The sequence below is a fragment of the Cebidichthys violaceus genome, unplaced genomic scaffold (genome assembly GCF_023349555.1).
Source record: "Cebidichthys violaceus isolate CVI_PGR_0920_01 unplaced genomic scaffold, fCebVio1.0.p SCAF_24, whole genome shotgun sequence".
NCBI lineage: Eukaryota > Metazoa > Chordata > Actinopteri > Perciformes > Stichaeidae > Cebidichthys > Cebidichthys violaceus.
This window is the reverse complement of record NW_027176417.1, coordinates 8,355,421-8,372,430: the sequence shown is the minus strand read 5'-3', so window position 1 is coordinate 8,372,430 and position 17,010 is coordinate 8,355,421. Positions and strand designations below refer to the sequence as shown.

Here is a 17,010-nt window from a genome sequence, read left to right as displayed (position 1 = left end):
CTCTCTGTCTGGTTTAGCAGGCGCTGAGCGGCAGGATAGGAGCAACATGAAGATACTACAGCCCAGAAAGAAGGAGCTCCACTTCACATGAAGTCACACCGATGAAGACTCAAAGGAGCTGCAGACTCCTGCTTTAAAGCAAACCTTCTCACAGCAGCAGCCTGAAACCTTCAGCTCTCTCTGTGAAGACAGCGCTCTCCTCCTGTCGTTGGGTAGCGCACAGCGGCGAAATGAATCCTGTGCTCCTCACAGGACAGAGACGCTACGAACATACGATTTATATAGAAATACAAGTACGAGGATCGACCCTAAACAATAAGGATTCCAGAGACGTGGGGAACGTCACGAGAGAAAACTCCCGATTCAAAACTTGGATATTCTCTGAGATTAAACTTGACGAGATTCTTACGTGTATGAGGAAACATTTGTTTAAATTTGACACGTTTATCTCAGAAAATATCTGAGAAATTGAATCTTTAATTTTGCAAATAGTTTGAAAAAATATGAATTTACAATCTGAGTTTTCTAAGCTGACAACACTTTTACGTTGTACTTGTACTGCAATAAAGGATCTGAATACTTCCTCCACCTGCTAGCGATGCAGCAGGTTTCCCATGATGCAAAGCTTGCTGCTCAGCGTCTCGTGTCTCGCTCTGACGTCTCGGTGTTGATGCGCCGATGATTGGCTGATGTTAAAAAGCTTCACGGTGCTCCTTCAGCCTACCTTCGTCGGCGTTAATCTCACGCCTCCTCGCTGTGCTCGGCTAAATGTTTTCCGGCCTTCATTTGCTCGAGCTCCGCCCCCGTCCGGTCGACTTTGGCGATCGACGACAAGACATCCGCCGGTCGCTTTCAGCGTCACCACCGGAAGTCATCGAACTCGAGAGAGTCCGTCGGGTCTGAAGTCGTGTAAATCTCCTTTCACTGGGCGAGCTGCTGAGTCGTGTAAAACCCGCTGGAAGGCCAAATGAGCATTAAAGCTCCATAAAGAAGTGAAATGGATGTTTCACCTCGGTGGACGCTGACAGATGATATGTGGAGATGAGGATCTCATGAGCTGAAGGGACACTCAACAAGTGGACCAAAGGTCTGGAAGTTTGTTCTGGACGGGAGGGAGGCCGACGCTGGTCCGAAGAACAAAGACGCAGACATGTGAGGCTGCTATCTGAGCATTCTCATCTCACTCTCCGGATCTCTGCGGGACCGACAGACGGGTTAATCAAGTTGTTTTTCATCTCGTTGAAAAGCCCCCCCCCCCCGGCTGATTCCTATTTTCATAATGAGCTCTCTCCTTTCTGTTTCAAGCAGACGTTTGATGGCTCACATCAGAGGAGGACGGAGGCCACTTCCTGTCGCTGAACGGTCAGCGATTCATCCACGCGTCCTTGAAGCGAGGCGACGAAACACTTCCTGTCCTCTGGAGACCAGAGTGTCAGCCACAATCTAATTCCACCCTCAAATCAGTGAAGGTGCCTCAGTAGCTTGTAATTCCCAGTGTTGTGATCAATCCTCCACTTAATTTAGCATCCAGGGAAAGTTATGAGAGAATAAAAGCATGTGCAGGTGAGAACCTTTTGTCATTTGGTCTGCGTGCAGATTCATTCATTTCTAGCTCAAGTGCTTTGATTTATTTTATGTTTTATTAATATCAAGAGTCTGGAAAAGTGATTAGACGATCCTCAGATCACTTTTTAATCGTTAAAGTCACTTATCGACACGCTTCTCTCGGTTGTACATCATCGTAAAGGGAATAGGTCTTTGTTAGTCTTTCCACTATTCCAGAAATCACCAACTCTGGTTTGATGTTTGAAAGAGACTGAATAAGTAACAGAAATCAAAATAAAGTAGCCGTATCACTTTCATTGTTTACTGACCACGTTTTCTGGCACGTCACAGACTAAATCTTTACTTTACTGGTGTTTTGCCAACGTTTGTCGTATTTAAAGTCGTGGGAAACTTGAAGGATGAAGTATAAAAGGGCCCAATGTGTCCTGATTTGAGCCGGGATTCTTTCAGAAACAGGATTACGTCTTTGGGCTGCTGTAACTCATTTTATTGAGCTCGATGAAGAGCAGTTCGACACCAGTAATCCCCTCTGAAGGCTCCGGTGGAGTCGGGGCAGCCTCTGCCTGAGTTTGAAGCCTTGCTGTTATGACCAGCTTAGCGTTCACCATATGGTGTTGTGGTTTTTGTGTGTGCGGGGGGGGGGGGGGGGGGGGATTAGCTCTGTGTGGTCGCCGTCACGCTGGGCGCTCGCCACCAGACTGTGGAAACACGGAGGAGAAGACGCCTTCAGTGCTGCGTCAACGGACTGACGTTACTTTAGGTGGATGCAAACGGAAACAGAGATTCATGGAGACGGATTGTTGAACGTGAGACAGGAAATCAGAAAGTGATCCTCAATCAGCTCCAGATGCCCCTGATGTTCCACTTCTTTACCAACGATGGATGACAAGACAAATTATGGAAATTTGTGAAGTCAGAGAAATTCAGTTTTGGGGGTGTGGAGTTAGAAAGACGTGAGGGTCAGGGCCCTCAAAGAGACACCAGGAAGAGATACAAACTGACCTCAGAGAAACAAAAGGACTACAAAGACTCAAAACAACAGACAAAACAAATTCTCAAAGAGAGACAACAGGGAGACACAAAACCACCACTAAGAGACACCAAACAACTACAGAAAGACACAAAACCACCACTAAGAGACACCAAACAACTACAGAAAGACACAAAACCACCACTAAGAGACACCAAACAACTACAGAAAGACACAAAACCACCACTAAGAGACACCAAACAACTACAGAAAGACACAAAACCACCACTAAGAGACACCAAACAACAGGGAGACACAAAACCACCACGAAGAGACACCAAACAACTACAGAAAGACACAAAACCACCACTAAGAGACACCAAACAACAGGGAGACACAAAACCACCACTAAGAGACACCAAACAACTACAAGGAGACACAAAACCACCACTAAGAGACACCAAACAACTACAAGGAGACACAAAACCACCACTAAGAGACACCAAACAACTACAAGGAGACACAAAACCACCACTAAGAGACACCAAACAACTACAGAAAGACACAAAACCACCACTAAGAGACACCAAACAACTACAAGGAGACACAAAACCACCACTAAGAGACACCAAACAACTACAGAAAGACACAAAACCACCACTAAGAGACACCAAACAACTACAAGGAGACACAAAACCACCACTAAGACACCAAACAACTACAGAAAGACACAAAACCACCACTAAGAGACACTGTGCATTGTGGGTAATGTAGGCAGCATCTTATGACGAGGAAAAAGGAACGATGCGAGGAACAAAATGTTCTCTCTGGTTCTGCTGCATCTATTTTGAGCCTTTTATAAAAACGCATGATATACGAGTGGTCACCTGAGTCCATCTTTCTTCTGATTCATTAACTGACTAACGAGCTAAAAATGTCTCTGACGACCCAGCCAGCGTGTGACGGACAGTGACAGGCAGGAGGTGGAGTCATGGCCGACACTCTGCTTTAGATTTAACAGCTCACGATGTTGAGATTCATCGCTGACCTCCAGTCAATCCGCTCCCTTTATTGTCTCGTTTCCCGTCAGTCTAATTAGCCCGAATACTGGAAAAGAGGAAGTAGGCCATCAGGTAGGCCGTGTGGCGGGGATACGGCGCTCTGATCCAGGAGCCTCTAATCCAACGGAGAGGGGGGGGTGAGAGTGGTGGCAGAAGAGGATTATGGGATTAGATGCGACATGAGATGGCCACTCTGCAGCGGAGAGGGCGCCGGTTCAAATCCGTCACAGTGGCGCCAAAAAAAACAACATTCAGTTGATGCGTTTCTACTGAAGCTTAACTTCTACATGTACTGCGGTTGTCTGTAATTTCCACCATTTCTGTAGTTTTATTTTGTGACACTAACATCAAAACTCAGCATTAACTCAAGTCATCAGTGTTCACTCCATGTTTCAAAGTACAATTCTCTGTGATTTCACCATTCATTTGTATAACAATTGCAGAAACGCAGATTGCAGTCCCATTTTGCTGCAATACAAAACACATGATATAGTTTTTTTGGGTTTTGTTATGCAGCAAAATGGAACTGCAATTATGCAAAAATAAGCTTGTAAAATGACTGCAGATTTGTGGAAGAATTTCACGTTAATGACTACAAGGCTGGATGCACCTTCTCTCTTAACTCTGGTTCAACTTCCTGCAAAAGCTAAATCTCTTTTGGATGAAGTTGTTTAAGCTCCTGGTGTCAGCCGACATCCATGTTATCGATAATGTGCATCGAGGTGGAAACATGCCGGAGTACTGAATACTGAAACCTCTCAGATGAGTGTTTTTCTTGGTTTGGTGAAAACAGATTTGAGAGGACGAATGTTTTTCTGCAGACCGCCGACCTTGCAACTTGATTGCCGCCATAACTCAGGGCGCCGACGCTCACGGGGGCCCCGGCCCTCCAGAAAAGCACTTTCCTCCCTCGTATAATCCAGGTTTCATGGTGCGACGCTGCCGTGTGATCAACCAAAATGAGCCAGATGGGATTGGACAGATTGAGGATCTGTCCAGATTACGCTGTGATCGTCCGCCAGGCGAGCGGACGCAACGCCAGGAAGTAATCCAGCGGAGGGAAACGCCAAGAGACAGGCGGGGTGTTTTTCCATCAGCAGCAGACTGTTGGGAGATGTTTGTTCCACCATCTTTGTAGTTTTTATTTCCTGCAGCAGGTTTCATTTTGTAACTGTTTTTACATTGTGGTATTAGTACTTTGACTGAAGTAAAGCATCTGAATACTTCCTTCATGAGGGTCTTAAAGGGATCAATGCAGCCAATTGATGAGAAGATTGAACAGATTTGACTGATTGCTCCAAGACTGCCCCCTAGAGGTAGAAACACGCAACAACAACAACACACGTTTCTTTATCCTAATAAAAGGCATTTAATATGAAATTGCTTTTCTGAGTCTCATGGTGCCTTACATTAATTTAACGCATTTTTAACTGCTCGTTGAAGATAACTGAATCAGTCAGAAGTCATTTTAAAGACTTAATAAACCTGTAAATGATCAATAAGAGGTGCAATAAACTACGTCTCCATTAGAAACATTGTTAAAGATGTGACTTTTTGATTAAGTCTAAGAGAAAAAAGTGTTTTGCTTCACTGTGAGATTATTGATTATTGACATTAACGTGGATATAGATCTGAGACGAGGATGCATGGTGAACTGCTGCCCTCTCGTGGTGGATCATGAGACTCACTCTTTTCCTAGTTTCCTCATCCTCGATTCCTTTTCCTCGCCTCCTCTCGTTGCATCTAGAAGAACAGGTTGCATATCAAAAGGTCAGAGTAGGTTGATGGTAAATGCAGCAACTTCTGTGATTGTAAAAACAGAGACACAAAAACAACAACAAACGTAGTTAAAATCCTTGGAGAGAGAAATAAAAAGGCCCTAAATCTGATGTGTTCACGCCGGCTGCCAGTTGATGACTCGGCGGCCTGGCAAAACCTTTCACACGTTGCCACCGCGACGGCTCAGCTCAGGGTCCCCGGGGGCCCCCGGCTGTGAGGGGGCCCCGGCTGTGAGGAGGCCTCGGTCATTTGAGGACGCCGTCTCCCAGGAGACAAAGAACAAGCTGGAAGAGACACAACAGAGGAGACGAAAGAAAGTCTGACTACTGCTTTTAATGTTGTCGTGTTTTCTTTCATTTTGAATGTATGTCACGACATTAAAGTCAAATCAATCACTTCAAAGCTGTAAAATAAATACAAAAATAAATCTAAAAATTGATTTATTTATTTATATATGTATTATTATTTTAATTGTATTTTTACATTTTTTATTCATCCGTATTATTAATAATAATTATTAATTATTTTGTATTTTTATATATTGTTTTATTATTTACAAACCCTCATCTTCCACATATCTTAACAGGTATTCTGCCAGATTAAAGACAAAATATATTTTTAAATGTACTTTAACTGCACAATCTCACAATGTCAGTCAAAATCATCAGATAATAACAAAAAAATATGCTGTATAAATCGCATTATTTGCATAGTAAGTTAGAATTATGACATGAAAATAAAGATGTGTATATGTTTGGGCTAGTAAGCAGATCAACCATGACATAAAACATGAAAAAAACACTAAATTAAATAAAATTAAGACAGTAATTTCTATTTTTTTCTTTCCTCCATGCAAAAAAAAAGCCAAAATTAGGAGTTAAAATATAGATTTTCTGTAATATTTTGTAGATATGAGATACAACAGTGAAATACTGACTCAAGTTAAATTTGTATAGTCATCATTTTGAGATAGTAAGTTAAAAATATGTGAAAATAAGTAAAAAAGATTACTCATTTTTGAATTTCTTTTCACAAAAATAATGGTGTCACTCCTGCCGTGTCTTGAGCAGACAAACCAGAAGTCAGAGCGACGGATGAAAGAAAAGAGAGAGAGAAACGATGGATGTTCTCCAGGAGCTTTGCTTGTTTTCTCCTCACAGAGTTTCAGTGTTTAAAGAGAACAATGAGACGGTTTGTGGTCGTCCACGTGAGAAGTTTATTTATCGCCGAGACAAAGACGCAGTTCATCGTGAGGAGGTCATCTGGGGAACGCAGCACATTGTGGAGATCTTTCATATCAATTAATGATATACCTGTTGTAATGGCAGGACTTCATGTTATAATCACCTGTATTGTTTCTATATATATTTTGTAAGGAATTATGAGAGGACCCTGTGCATTCTGGGAATACTTGTTCTCTAAAGTTTGTTTACAGCATGTTAGGAGTAGAAACCTGGCATCGGGACGTCTCCTCTTCTGCCCGTTTGGCCGGTGCAGATGTGTGCGTTTGTGTGAGCTCTCTTTCGGCTGCAGAGGAGCACACGTCTGGCCAACTCCAGCAGTGAAAGGATGGTCTTCATTAACATGCACGGCCAGCCGCTTCCTCTGAAACGGGCCTTTGTCTCCCAGCAGCAACATAACGCGGAGCAGCAGATCCGGATCAGATAGGCGGTGTACGGTGAGCGGACAGAGATACAGACGGAGCCGTCTGCATCCTACAAGTGCTTGGCAAGGTTTCCTAAATACATCTCAGCTGGAGAAGAACCTCGAGTTCATCCTGCAATTCATAGAAAGTAACTAATTCATCTGAAGGTGAAGAAGTGTCCGTAGCACTGATTTATGACAAGATGTTGGAAGTTTATTTATAAATCAATGAGTCTTCATAAACCCAACACAACTACCTTGTCATTTATACTAAATTACATATATTTTCCTGTAAAATACAGCTTATTTGAACTACTTATATTTTATTCTCATCACGCAACAAGCAACTAAAGCTCTCAAATTAAAGTAATATTGCAGTACAAATTTGATGTACATGAAGACCTAATTACCCTCCTCCAACCCAGAGAGAAAGCTGCAGGATTTGGTTTTGCAATGGATTCAAATACAATAAAAACACATAAATCTTTCATAAAAGCAAAATATATATATAATATAGTCCAGGTTTTTGTCTGTAAAAGCATTAAAAAGTTTTTCAGCAGAACTATTTTCTCTTAAAAGTCACTCAAAATGGCTCTTATGAGTATTTAACGTCATTAAAGCTGCATTAAGACAATAATGTTCATTTAGAGTCATTATTTGTGTGATTTGAATCCACATATCAAACCAAATATTTGTACGCATTACATTCTCATGGGCCTGACATTAGTCAGGTGATCTGTGCTTGTTAGCAGAGCTGCAGTGGAGTGAGGGGAGGTGGACACTCGGGATTGGTCGGCGGTTTGAATGACCTCAGCTCTGCTCCCTCCACACCAGCTCCCTCCACCCTGCTGCACTATAAAGTCCGCTGTCCATCCTCCTCCATCAGCTTCTGCCTGAACTCCCTCTGAGGTAAGATCGTCTTTCTTTTAAAATGCAGAAAAGACTCAAAATAACCTGCAGTCCCAGAATGCAACCACGTAAATAGTCTCAAGGCAAGTGCAGTTTGTTTCGGTATAGGGTAAAAAATGTAACCAATAGAGATCACCATGAAACTTCCCCAATTGATTACTGATATTAAGACAAGTATTTTTTGTGTTACACGTTTTCTGAAATGTTATGTTTAAATATGCAAATTAGGCATAATATTATCAAATATGTGCTAATTTTAATACATTTCCAGAATATAAATCTGAACATTGGATAAAACCAGGTTCAAAATTATTGTTTTATTATGTTGTCATATTAGAGTCAAAGGTTTTTACAGAGATTTATATCTGTTTGTATCACTGCATAAATCAGGAAATGCTGTCAACAGCCATAAAAAAATAATTCGTCATATTTTTATGAATGAAATGTAGTATAAATGAGGCTCTGAATGATGTGTGAACAACCCCCTCTGTGCACACTTTCAGAACATAGAGAGAAATATAGCTGTAAAGTTTGGTGTATGCAAGAGCTACTGAAGTGGAGATTTATGGATCAGAGTCTGAGAAAAAAGTAATTTTAAAGATTCGTTTTGTTAAATTACATACATTTTGGTGAATAGGGTAAAAAAAAGAACTAATAGATATCAACATGAAACTTCACCAGTTGATTACTTACATTGAGACAAATCTTTTTTGTACTACAAGTTTTCTGAAATGTTATGTTTAAATATGCAAACTAGGCATAATCGGAAGGATGCAAAAAGACAAAGTAGTAAAATAAAAACCTAAATGTGTATTTTGGATGTTTTCTTTCCACCAGGCTGACATGTTATGAAAGCAAATGTTACTTTGTAACAATGCTTTGTCTTATTATCATTAAAGAAAGTACATCATGCGAGACCGGTTTATATTAATATCTCTCAGAAAAATATCATGTCATTGGAAAAGTTTGTATAAGTGTAAAAAAAGAACACTTGTGATTCTCATGTATTGTTTCTGATGAGGTGAAAGAAGAACACGATGACCGACCTGGAAACCTCGATGGCGACCATCATCGCCGTGTTTCAGAAGTATTCAGAGAGAGAAGGAGACAAACACAAACTGAAGAAGAGCGAGCTCAAGGATCTGCTTCACGACGAGCTGCCGGATCTGATGGAGGTGAGACAGAAAGAAACATTCAAATCCTTTATATCTAATATACAAAACTAAATATTAATGGAATTAATACTTCACTGCAAGTACAAGTCCTGCAGTGTCGAGGAACGAAGGAAAAACACATTTACTTGAGTACTCACTAGAGCTTTGAGGTACTTTCTACTCATTCAACATTCCACCAAAGAATGGAAACACTGACGTAGTAGTAGTTCAAAGTTTTTCCCACTATAATAAAGTTTGAAATACTGTCCTGAGTGGTGTAACTGTCCCGCTGTGATGTGTCCGTCCATCCGTTCGTCCGTCCGTCCTCCTGCAGCATGTGAAGGACCAGGCCGCCCTCGACAGCCTGATGGAGAGCCTGGACGCCGACGGCGACGCCGAGTGCGACTTCCAGGAGTTCATGACATTCGTGTCTGTGGTTACCGTCTGTTGCCACGAGTTCTTCGAGCACGAGGACGAGTGAAGGAGGGGAGCTACAGTAAATTATAAAGAAGAAGAAGAAGAAGAAGCCTAGCAACGCACAAGCAGCCAAAACAGTACTTTGGCTGGTGGCTGGCAAACAGGCCAGAGTAGTAGTTCAAATGTTCTTTTCTATCTGAGTCCAAGTATCTAGAAGCGACTAAAGTCTTGAAAATGGCTTTGGGATTTATTTTTTATGTTTGGTACAAAACTAGCCATTGATTTCTAATCGCTTTAACAACATTGTTTGTGCTGCAAATGTTTTTGTACTTTTTAAAATTCAGCATGATTCCCAATCCCATTTTATGAATCAAACTGAAACATTTTGGGTGTGGCTACCAACTTTGGCTACCAAGTTCTGCAAACAACCAATCAATAATTTAAGGTACTTCTGTTGAAAAGGGCCAGAAAAGTTGGAAAAATTACGATTATAATTGAGGAAAATGTATTTTCTCCTGAATTACGTTAACGTTGTAAAATTTTAACAAAACTACTTGGTTTTGTTTGAAAAAAAAAAAAAAAAAAAAAAAAAAAAAAAATCAAGATTTGGCTTTAAATACATGTGATTGTTGCTTTATTTAAATAAGTCAACAATTTACTTAGTTTCAAAAGGTGTCACGAGAATTGATCCATCTACACCGATCTTCTCTTGACGTGGAATATTATTAACGTATTTGTGATGCATCAAAAAACGTAAACGTAATCAGCGAGAAAATACGTTTCATAACGGAATTTTTAGGAGACAAGGCCAAATAATCAATAGAGTTTGTGGCCGTTATATTTCAGATGTGGCTAGTCGATTCATCCAATCATTCTTCTCTCTTTAAGAGGTCAGTAAATTAAGGAATTACCATTATCAGCTTCAGTTGGGGAGTCAAACAACTACTGAGAGGAACCCGCGTTTAAAAAACTTTGATGACTATCAAACAACTTGTCGTTGGCTAGTAGAAGTTTAAAATGGCTCGTGAGTTTTATCTAATCTAGAAGTCACTTTTCAGACAAAATAAAAACACCTAGTTGACTATCAAACACTGTAAGTGACTTAGTCTTCAAGTTAAAAACTTGTAACGGCTACTAAAATGTTGAAATGGCTTTGTCATGCTCGCTAGAAAACCAACAATGATTTGGAGATGAATTGTAAATTGAAATGATTGTTTCGTGTTTAGAAGCTCTTTTTGGAGAGATTAAAGTAGAAAAGTAACCAACACTTATCTGAGTCATAACACATTGAACATGTTTAGCTGGCTGCTAAAATAATCATAAAATATTCAGATTTAGTGGCCAACTGTCAGATTGTAGTTTTACACTCTTCTCGTCAAGCAAAGAAGACAAAGAAACGTTTATCAAGAGTTGGAACAGAGTTTTTCTGATGCATGTTTTTGAAATGAAGATGAATTAAATTATCAACGTGTGACTCTTGAGTTTTTTTTGTGGGACAGAAAATCAAATCAAACAAACTGACACAAAAACTTTACCGCTGTTTGTCTTTCTCCTAAAATGTGCAAACATGCCTTTTTTAAAAATGTAATAAATGCAAAATATTCATAAAGGTTGTGCAGTTGTTGAATATTGTTTTGAGTGACTTAAATAACCTGATTTCTCATAAAGACTCATGCATAAGACCACAAACTGAACGTTCAGAGACTAAACAACATCAGGCATTAAATATGCTTCTCTTGTTGTCATTTTGAATGTTTGTTTTCTGACCATCTTTAACCTGAAACAAGTTTTAGTTTGTTCATTTCAAACCTGTGTGTCACATGTTCTCTCCTCCTCTTCAGTGTTTTGTCATAGTCTATAGAGTGAATCTGAAGCATTTTCCTGCAGTCTTTAGTGACAACAGAGACAAATAAATTCAGCATTAGTCATTTAAATGAACTTCATCTTCACTGCAGAGCTGTGATGAGCTTTGTGTCCGTGCTCACAGCTCAAATATTCAGTAAAATCATCTTTTTCAAACCTTTTGTGTGCAGCCTCATCAGCCTCCAGGTGTGAGCTGAGCTCTCTCCCCACTGACCTACTCAACTCAATCAGAGTCACCTGCTGGAAGATCCTACCTGAAGGATCAGTTATGCATCCAACAGATTCTATTAAACAAGACAACATGAATATCATTCCTCAGTAATGTAGAACATCTTGTAGCTGCATGGGGAAACGTTCTGCTGACAATCTCGCAAATGTCTTTCCTTCAATTCAGCATCTTTGTGAAGGTAACAGGAGCAGGAAAATATGTATTTCACGGCTCACTGTTTACTGTTTTTACAAACTATTTTGTGAGTTATTGACTGTGTACTCGACTTCCTCGAGTTTCCTGTTGGCCTTCAGTCCTCCAGGAGGAGACGTCCTTCTGAGAGCTGGGAGAAAAGAAAAACAGACACATATTAAAACATCCATCACACTCTTCTCTGGTTGTTTTGAGGCATTCTGGGAAATGCAGGAAACCACAAACTCCTGCAAACAAACAAGCTACAAACGCGAGAGAAGCTCTGCATGAAGGTGAGATTATTCAAACACAGGATGATGTCATGTCAGCTGTACAGTTTCAGACATCTGCAGGCTGTGTAGCATCAGAGGGGCGGAGTCAGCCTCGTGATTGGCCGGAGGGGGAACAGATCTGGACCCTGGGGACTGACACCACACCCATCTGTGTGTGTGTGTGTGTGTGTGTGTGTGTGTGTGTGTGTTGTTCAGCATATGCTCTGTTGTATTTCTTCTTCTTCTTCTCAGAACTGGTGAGTTTGTCGTTTGTTTTCTACCTTTTAAATCACAGTTTGAAGTCTTGTGTTGTTTTAATTTGTGACTGTTTGTGCTGCAAACTACCAGCTAATAACTTCTGCTCTTATAAATATAAAGGAAAGCTTGTTGGGACCAGAGAGGCACGTCTGGTTAGAAGAGAATCCAATCTGATTAAAATGAGCTTCATGCTCTGCAGCTCAGAGATAAACAGAGTCATTCTCTCCACATCATAGTTCAGTCTGTGAAAAACGGACTTCTTAAAGTTTTACATGATTAAAACGTGACTTAAACGCTCCGCAGGGACGTTGAATGAACATAAACTATCATTCCACATTAGAACAGCTTTTTGACTTTTAGCTCATTTCTATGAGGAAGCGTCTTGCAGACGCTTTATTACGTTTGACAGCGATGAGAAAGTCACATTACATGTGTTTATTCATCATTTTAAGAAGACGATGCTGCAAAAGAAATGACTGCATCCTCCTTAACTTTCATGAATGTTTGAGGAGTATGAAGGATGTTTTTCTGCTCAGCTTGACATCATCATGGACCTGACTCCCGGCCCTGCGACTGCAGCTCCACACACCCGGTCTCCTTTTTCTCCTACTCCTCTGGATCATGTGACCGAGACAGTGACGACGAGTACGTGTACATTGTGCTGATAATACTTTTACTTGTACTTTCAGTCACACACACACACACACACACACACACGCTGTGAGTCAGTCAGTGTGTGTGTGTGTGTGTGTGTTAGCAGGGAGGGTCTTATCAGGCCGATGTCAGGAGAGGAGCATGTGAAGGAGTGTGTGTGACGCCTCCAGTGTCTGTCGCCATGAAGATAAGAGATGATACCGACTGGCCCTTGTTTCCACTGAGGGGCCAACCAGCTGGCTTCAAAAACCCACTGGTGTTTACTTTATTTAATGCTACTTACCTCCACATCTCACAGGGAAATATTGAACTTGAACATGAGATACTTGTACAATAAGTTGCAGTACTTTACTACGAACACTAGAACTAATAACTGACCCGTCTGCATCAATACTAGACGGTCAGATAGTCTTTGACTCTGCAGCCAAACTAACAGTTTGGGAGAGTTTAACTTTTAGCGGTGAAGAGAGTTCCTGCAGCCAATCAGTGAGTCTTCTTCTGAGAACGAGCGGGAACAAACACGGGACTTTCACCCTGAAATCCTCCGTTCATGTCCCGTGTGAACCCAAGTCCACATTGACTTGACGTTACACCTACATACCGATCGCTCCTGTTGCTGGATACGTGTAGGAGAAGGAAGCATCACGATGTAATTAAACCGCAACGTTTTCACTGCATCGCTGATGAAACACCTAAGAGCAACATCTGAAGTCGTCTTCATGACGCTCTTTGAGTTGCAGCTGCGTTCTTGGAGGTGTGCCAGTTGTCTTGCTATGAGATGTAAGTAGTTGTGTTGACAGTGAGTGTGCAGGGCTCACTGTGTTTGGCCCTGAAGGGCCTCTGTCGCCTCGTCTCTGCACACACGGAGGCTTTAAAATAGGCTGAGGGTGTTTGAATGCCCCGCATGGTTGGATTCTGCTGCCATGTGAGCTTTATAATGGGAGTGACGGCTCAGTACTGGAAATCTCAGTTACAGATCTGAAGCTTTAATGCAAGAAAAGAGGCTGGATTTCACCCTGAAATATAAAAATCATCCCCTCAATGAAGGTGCTTCACAACATAAGAGGTATGAAACATTTTCACAATAAACGAGTCTTCTTTAAAGTTTAATTTATGTCTTTTTCAGGCATCGACGTGGACGATGGAGCTTTTGCAGCTTTAATTGGAGGTGGGAGCTGAACGTTTCCTCCTGATTGCGTCTTATCATCAGATCAGGGTTTGAGTTTCATCCTGCAGGACATTGTTTCATCTTTTCATGATCTCCTGTCTCTTCTAAAGGGATCGTGGGCTCCGTGCTGCTGCTGCTGATCTGCATCATCGTGGTGCTGCTGTGGGACTTTTACCGACATAAAGGCGCGTACTACACCAACGAGATGGACGAAGACGACGACGAAGACGAAGACGAGTCTGAGGCGGCGCTCCAAAGCAGGAAGTCTCTGACGACCAAAGAGGACGATTGAAGACCAGAACACCTTTAAAACAAGACTTGAGATGCGATGTGGAGGATTATAAAGAGCTGTTCACACTGAGGAGGTTTTTTTAAAAGTAGCCAATTCTACAAAGCTGCATGAAGCAACTTCACACACAGACGAACTTCACTTCTCGGCTATTTTAGTTTGAGATTATCCGATAAAGTGATGAATGCACCAGCTGCACCACTGCATTTTGAATCTGCAGCAGAATTTAATTTGGAGAAATTGAGAATCTGCAGCAGTTTTTCAGCTTTAAATAAAGTAACTTTTCCAGAATACCATCCATACATTTAAGTGTTGGTATCAGATCTCCTCCTCGTGGTTTATTATTTGTCTCACGTCTTGAATGAAATGTTAAAAACGGAGCAGACAAATCTTTTTACAGCCGGTAAACATTTACTGTTTGCTGCTTTTCTTTGTTCATTTTTCAACCTGATTTCAACCCTTTTGATGCTTTTTATGCATTTTTTTTATACTATCAGAGTATTTTTTCAGTTTTCTAATAAATAAAGATAAAACAGAAAGTCCAAAAAGTCAACATTTTGTTGCAATAACTAATTGTTTTTTTACAGCTATAAATTGAATTTAACTGTTTTGAATCTGTTTATTAAAATCTCTTCTTTTACTTTATTCTGGTGTGATTTTATCATAAACTCCATCAAGTGGTCAAGAACAAGTACTGCACTTATTAGAAAATGATATATGTTTTATGTATTTGAGGGATTCATCTGGGGAAACATTTCCAACATTCATAGAACATAAAACACACTTAAAAATAATGTGTTTATTTTTATAGGTGAGATAATACCATTAATTACAGCAATTAGACACATTTTAAACATTTTAAATTGTACCTGATGAAACCCGGACCGCTCCTCTGGGCCTCCGTGACGGTTTGGATACGAAGGTCTTGCCAATACGTCTGGACTTCATCTCTAGGGTTGAGTCATTCTGGACTTCTGAAGTTTAGTTCAAAACCTTGACTTTCACAAACGACGTCTTTGAACGTGTGTTTGTACTTCATACTCTCAGTGGGTTCTTGTGTTTTTGTTGTGTTTCTTCAAAGTACAGAAGTTTGAGCAACAAAATGTTTACAAAGTAAAAGTACTCATCTAACAAAGTGGCTGATGTCAGTGTATTTCATCATTGTATCATTAGCAATGATGTGTTACTGTAAACGTTCTACTTTAATGTTGTTTGAGCTGAAGGTGGAGCTATTTTAACTACTTTATTGTTGTTTAACCTGGAACTAGGATTTTATTTTACAAACTTCTTTAAGTTTTTTATGTAAAATATTGAATTGAAAAGTAATTGAAGCTATAAAATAGCTTTAAATACTCAAGTAAAGTACCTCAAATGTGTACTGAAGTGTTTCAATGATTTAAATTGAATCATATTCATCATGTTTCTGCTGTTGTCTTCTTCATATTTTACCTTTGTTCTCCTGCTTCTCTGCCTCCTACGTTCATAAATGAAATACACGTGGAACAGGAACCTCTAGGACATAAATTCAAACATTTATCAGTTTCATTTTTAGCTTTCAGAAAACCTGAGAGCAAGAAAACTACAACACCGCTACAGTGTGGCTGTAATACCAGCAGCGGCCTGAGGGTGGTGCTGTTGGACCGAAATAATAAGAAATAATGGACATTTGATTAATGTGTCATCATAAACTCATAAACTCCCCTGAATTAATAAGAATAAATTCATCTCTTTCTGTAAACTAAAATAAATTGAATTTCAATCAAATTAAAAACTAAAACGTGTATTAATACATTTGTTTTGGCTGTTTTATACTCAACAGGAATCCAAACATGTATGTAGTACATGTAGTGGAGTATACGAAAGAGGGAATCCAAGTACCTTGAATTAGTACTTGAGTAACTGTACTAGTTCCAGCTGCTGAGGTGCAGATGTTCGTCTTACCTGAAGCTCACAGCTGACAGTGTGATGGTTGGTTAACTCTTCATGCAGCTTCTTCTTTGGGAGTCGAGCAGGTGAGGACATGAAACCAGAATCAGCTCAAAGGGAAGGTTCGGACCTCGTCAGCCATAACAGGTCCATTAAAGCCCAAACCGCCGGGGAGCCGAGGGGCCCCGGAGCTCCGCCAAGGTGGGAAGTTTCATCTGTGACTCACATCCTCGCTCGGTTGTCAAATCAATTTGAGTTACCAGCGCTGCGGCGGCGGCCAAGGAAAGAATGAGCCCAAATTCTGTTGAGGGAAGAAATCAAAGATGTAGAATGCACTGCGGATTCCCCCCGAGAGCCGGAGCTGGAGCTTTTTGGCAGAGTCCAGTTTCCCACCCGGCAGATCCCACAAGATCATTACTGGAATATGAAAATATATCCATTTTAAATGTGATTTATTTAACCTGGTATTGAGTCTAAACGGACGAGTCGAGCTTGGCTGTAGCGTCTGCTCATTTCCTGCAGCCTCCTCTTGTTTTCCATCACTTTTATTTTTTGTACAGATGTTCCCTCGTTCTCTAAAGCGTAAAAGACATTTTTAGTTTCACAGTCATGATTATAACTTAGACATTGACGCTGTTCATTTAAAGCTACCACGAGGAACTTTAAAGTGTTGATTTTGG

The 17,010-nt window shown here is 40.7% G+C and overlaps 2 protein-coding genes across 3 annotated transcripts; both read left to right on the top strand.

Moving 5' to 3' along the window:
* Positions 1–7,860: 7,860 nt before the first annotated feature.
* On the top strand, positions 7,861–11,109 carry s100b (S100 calcium binding protein, beta (neural)). The gene is made up of 3 exons (XM_068719420.1): positions 7,861–7,929; positions 8,951–9,104; positions 9,418–11,109. The coding sequence occupies exons 2-3, from the start codon at positions 8,967–8,969 to the stop codon at positions 9,562–9,564; spliced, it is 285 nt and encodes a 94-aa protein (XP_068575521.1). The 5' UTR covers positions 7,861–7,929; positions 8,951–8,966; the 3' UTR covers positions 9,565–11,109.
* A 1,077-nt stretch (positions 11,110–12,186) lies between these two features.
* LOC137878910 (small cell adhesion glycoprotein homolog) lies at positions 12,187–15,049 on the top strand. 2 transcript variants are annotated; one of them, XM_068719418.1, is made up of 4 exons: positions 12,187–12,292; positions 12,830–12,938; positions 14,074–14,115; positions 14,226–15,049. In XM_068719418.1, exons 2-4 carry the CDS (start codon positions 12,842–12,844, stop codon positions 14,405–14,407), a joined length of 321 nt encoding a protein of 106 aa, XP_068575519.1. In that variant the 5' UTR covers positions 12,187–12,292; positions 12,830–12,841; the 3' UTR covers positions 14,408–15,049. The 2 variants fall into 2 exon arrangements, with proteins under 2 accessions (XP_068575519.1, XP_068575518.1); XM_068719417.1 differs by having other exon boundaries at positions 12,197–12,292; positions 12,803–12,938.
* Positions 15,050–17,010: the final 1,961 nt, after the last annotated feature.

Bases quoted from the DNA above. Each gene is read 5' to 3' on its own strand.
- s100b (XM_068719420.1), top strand. From the start codon at position 8,967: ATGACCGACCTGGAAACCTCGATGGCGACCATCATCGCCGTGTTTCAG. The intron at 9,105-9,417 runs GTGAGACAGAAA...GTCCTCCTGCAG, and splicing joins AGCTGCCGGATCTGATGGAG to CATGTGAAGGACCAGGCCGC.
- LOC137878910 (XM_068719418.1), top strand. From the start codon at position 12,842: ATGGACCTGACTCCCGGCCCTGCGACTGCAGCTCCACACACCCGGTCT. The intron at 12,939-14,073 runs GTACGTGTACAT...TGTCTTTTTCAG, and splicing joins GACCGAGACAGTGACGACGA to GCATCGACGTGGACGATGGA. The intron at 14,116-14,225 runs GTGGGAGCTGAA...TCTCTTCTAAAG, and splicing joins TTTTGCAGCTTTAATTGGAG to GGATCGTGGGCTCCGTGCTG.